Source organism: Elephantulus edwardii, unplaced genomic scaffold (assembly GCF_000299155.1).
Source record: "Elephantulus edwardii isolate Elephantulus edwardi_28Jun2011 unplaced genomic scaffold, EleEdw1.0 scaffold00133, whole genome shotgun sequence".
Lineage (NCBI taxonomy): Eukaryota > Metazoa > Chordata > Mammalia > Macroscelidea > Macroscelididae > Elephantulus > Elephantulus edwardii.
Window position 1 is genome coordinate 9,335,114 of NW_006399883.1, and position 2,151 is coordinate 9,337,264.

Below are 2,151 nucleotides of genomic sequence, written 5' to 3' on the forward strand. Positions count from 1 at the left end.
GGCCCCTTTGGCAGTAGGAAACACATAGACTATTATGGAGATTGATTTTGGAATTTAGATGCACTCTTATTGATTGTGCTTGTTCAGTTGATTCTGACTCAGAGAAAATAGAACTGTCCTTAGGGCTTCCATGGCTGTAAATCTTCATAGCAGTAGAATGTCTCATCTTTCCTCCGAGGACCTGGTGGATTCTAACTGCTGACCTTTTGGTTAACAGCCCAATATTTTTATCTACTGTACCATCAGGCCTCCCTTTCTGTGCTCTGATGTGTGATTATGAACTGTGTTTAAAATAATTAGCAAAAATTTCGATGACTATATTACTATATACTATATATTTTGAACTCATAGATCTGGCTAGACTGATTATTCTTACCATTACCTTATTTGTTTGACTAAATAGTCTTTAGTCCTTTTTCTTGATAACTTTTTATAAATTGCTTGTAGGTCCTATGGCCGAGCTCCAAAGATGATCCACCTGGAATCTAATTTTGTTCAGTTCAAGGAGGAGCTGCTGCCCAAAGAAGGAAACAAAGCTCTGCTCACTTTCCCATTCCTTCATATTTATTGGACAGAATGCTGTGTAAGTATTCATTCATGGAAGTTACAAGGAAGCATCTCAAAGTAGAATTAAAAAGTCACAGCTCTTGATTTTGTTACTAAGACAACTGTAATTTTTAATTATAATCTTATTTATTTAAGGAGGTCTCCTTTCTTCATTCCTCAACTAGATGTCTGGCTTTGTCTTTGCCTGCTTCTGCTTTGGCCCAAGGGCTGCAGTGGTAGTAGTCGCCAGATAAATACTATTCCCCATGTTCAGGTGCTGTTACACTATCTCACTGTTGTCCTACTGGGCCCTTGGGTTTTATCTTTTCAACTGTATTTTTAACCTTCGTGACAATTGAATTTTTATAATATGCTATCTACTTAGCCATCATTGTACTGAAGCTACTTTCATACTAGAAACTACTTGATTTTCTTTTCTGGTAGTTGATAACCTGTCTGAGGACAGGGAAATGTGCCCTTCTTTCTCATATCACAGAGCCTTACTCAGGAAGTCTTCTATAAATAATCACCAAATGAGCGGATGTTAGTTCTGTGGGTATCACAGCCTATATTTGTATTTTGCAGTTGTCAGTTCTTAAACTCAGACTCTTTTAATTGCTGAGTTCTTCTGTCATGAATTAATAAAAAATTTGGTGAGTTCATTTCTTCTTACTTATTTTGATTTTCAGTCTCAAACATTTAACAGTTTATGAAGTACCTAACACAACATATTGTGATTTTTTTTAACCTAATCTGAGGTTTTAGAAGTAGTTTTTTAAATGGAAGTAAATGCATATATGTGTATTTATGTATATATCTGTGTGTATGGTATGGTGCAGGAAAGATCTAGAAGGGATTATTAGTCACTCGTGGCTTGAATTAGCATGGTTCCTCGAGGAAGGAGTGGTATGGGCTGTGTTGGCTCTGGTAATATACACAGACTCCTAAGAGTCTTGCCCATCAGAGGATGCTGTACTGCAGAAAGTGGACTCTAATCCTCTGTATGAGGAGTGCCTGCTAGTTGGTCAGTCTACAGACTGACTCAGTGCTCTTGACCGGCAAGGTTTTGGGGAAGGTAAGGAACCAATGAAATAACAGTGACATAACTAGAGAAATTTGGGGAGTGTGGACTGCACAGGATGATATTGTCAGAACACCAAATTACTATAAAATCTTGTACAGTGTTTCACCCGAAATTTACTATTGTTATGAAAATATTCCTGTAGTTTGTTATAATCACAAAAATATCTTTTCATTAAGTCTGGCTTACATATCTCAATAAGGCTAAAACATTATACTATGTGGCCTTTTAAAAAAAGAAATCTTCTGATGCATTCTAGTCAGCTGTCATTATGACCCAGTTACAGTGACACTGAATCATGTGGTTTTGTCTGCATGGGCTTCAACCATTAGTTTCTCCACTTTTTTTTTCTACTAATATTTTTATAGTCACTGATTTTGCCAAATTTTCTGGTATCTTAGCTGCAATATTGTGTTAAGTATTGTTTCTGAACCTGTATCAATAAGTTTTAGAGTTGCTGTTGTGTTGTTATGTGCCATCGAGTCATTTGCGACTCATAGTGACCCTATGTACAACAGCCCTAA

The 2,151-nt window shown here is 36.6% G+C and overlaps 1 protein-coding gene across 1 annotated transcript in view; it reads left to right on the forward strand.

Annotated features, from left to right (window-relative positions):
• The window catches only part of TRAPPC10 (trafficking protein particle complex 10), a 130,319-nt gene that overhangs the window by 52,718 nt on the left and 75,450 nt on the right, over nucleotides 1-2,151 (forward strand). Inside the window, exon 3 of the mRNA XM_006893947.1 lies at nucleotides 448-583. Within this exon, the coding sequence (XP_006894009.1) occupies nucleotides 448-583 (136 nt within the window). The remainder of the gene's footprint in view (nucleotides 1-447; nucleotides 584-2,151) is intronic.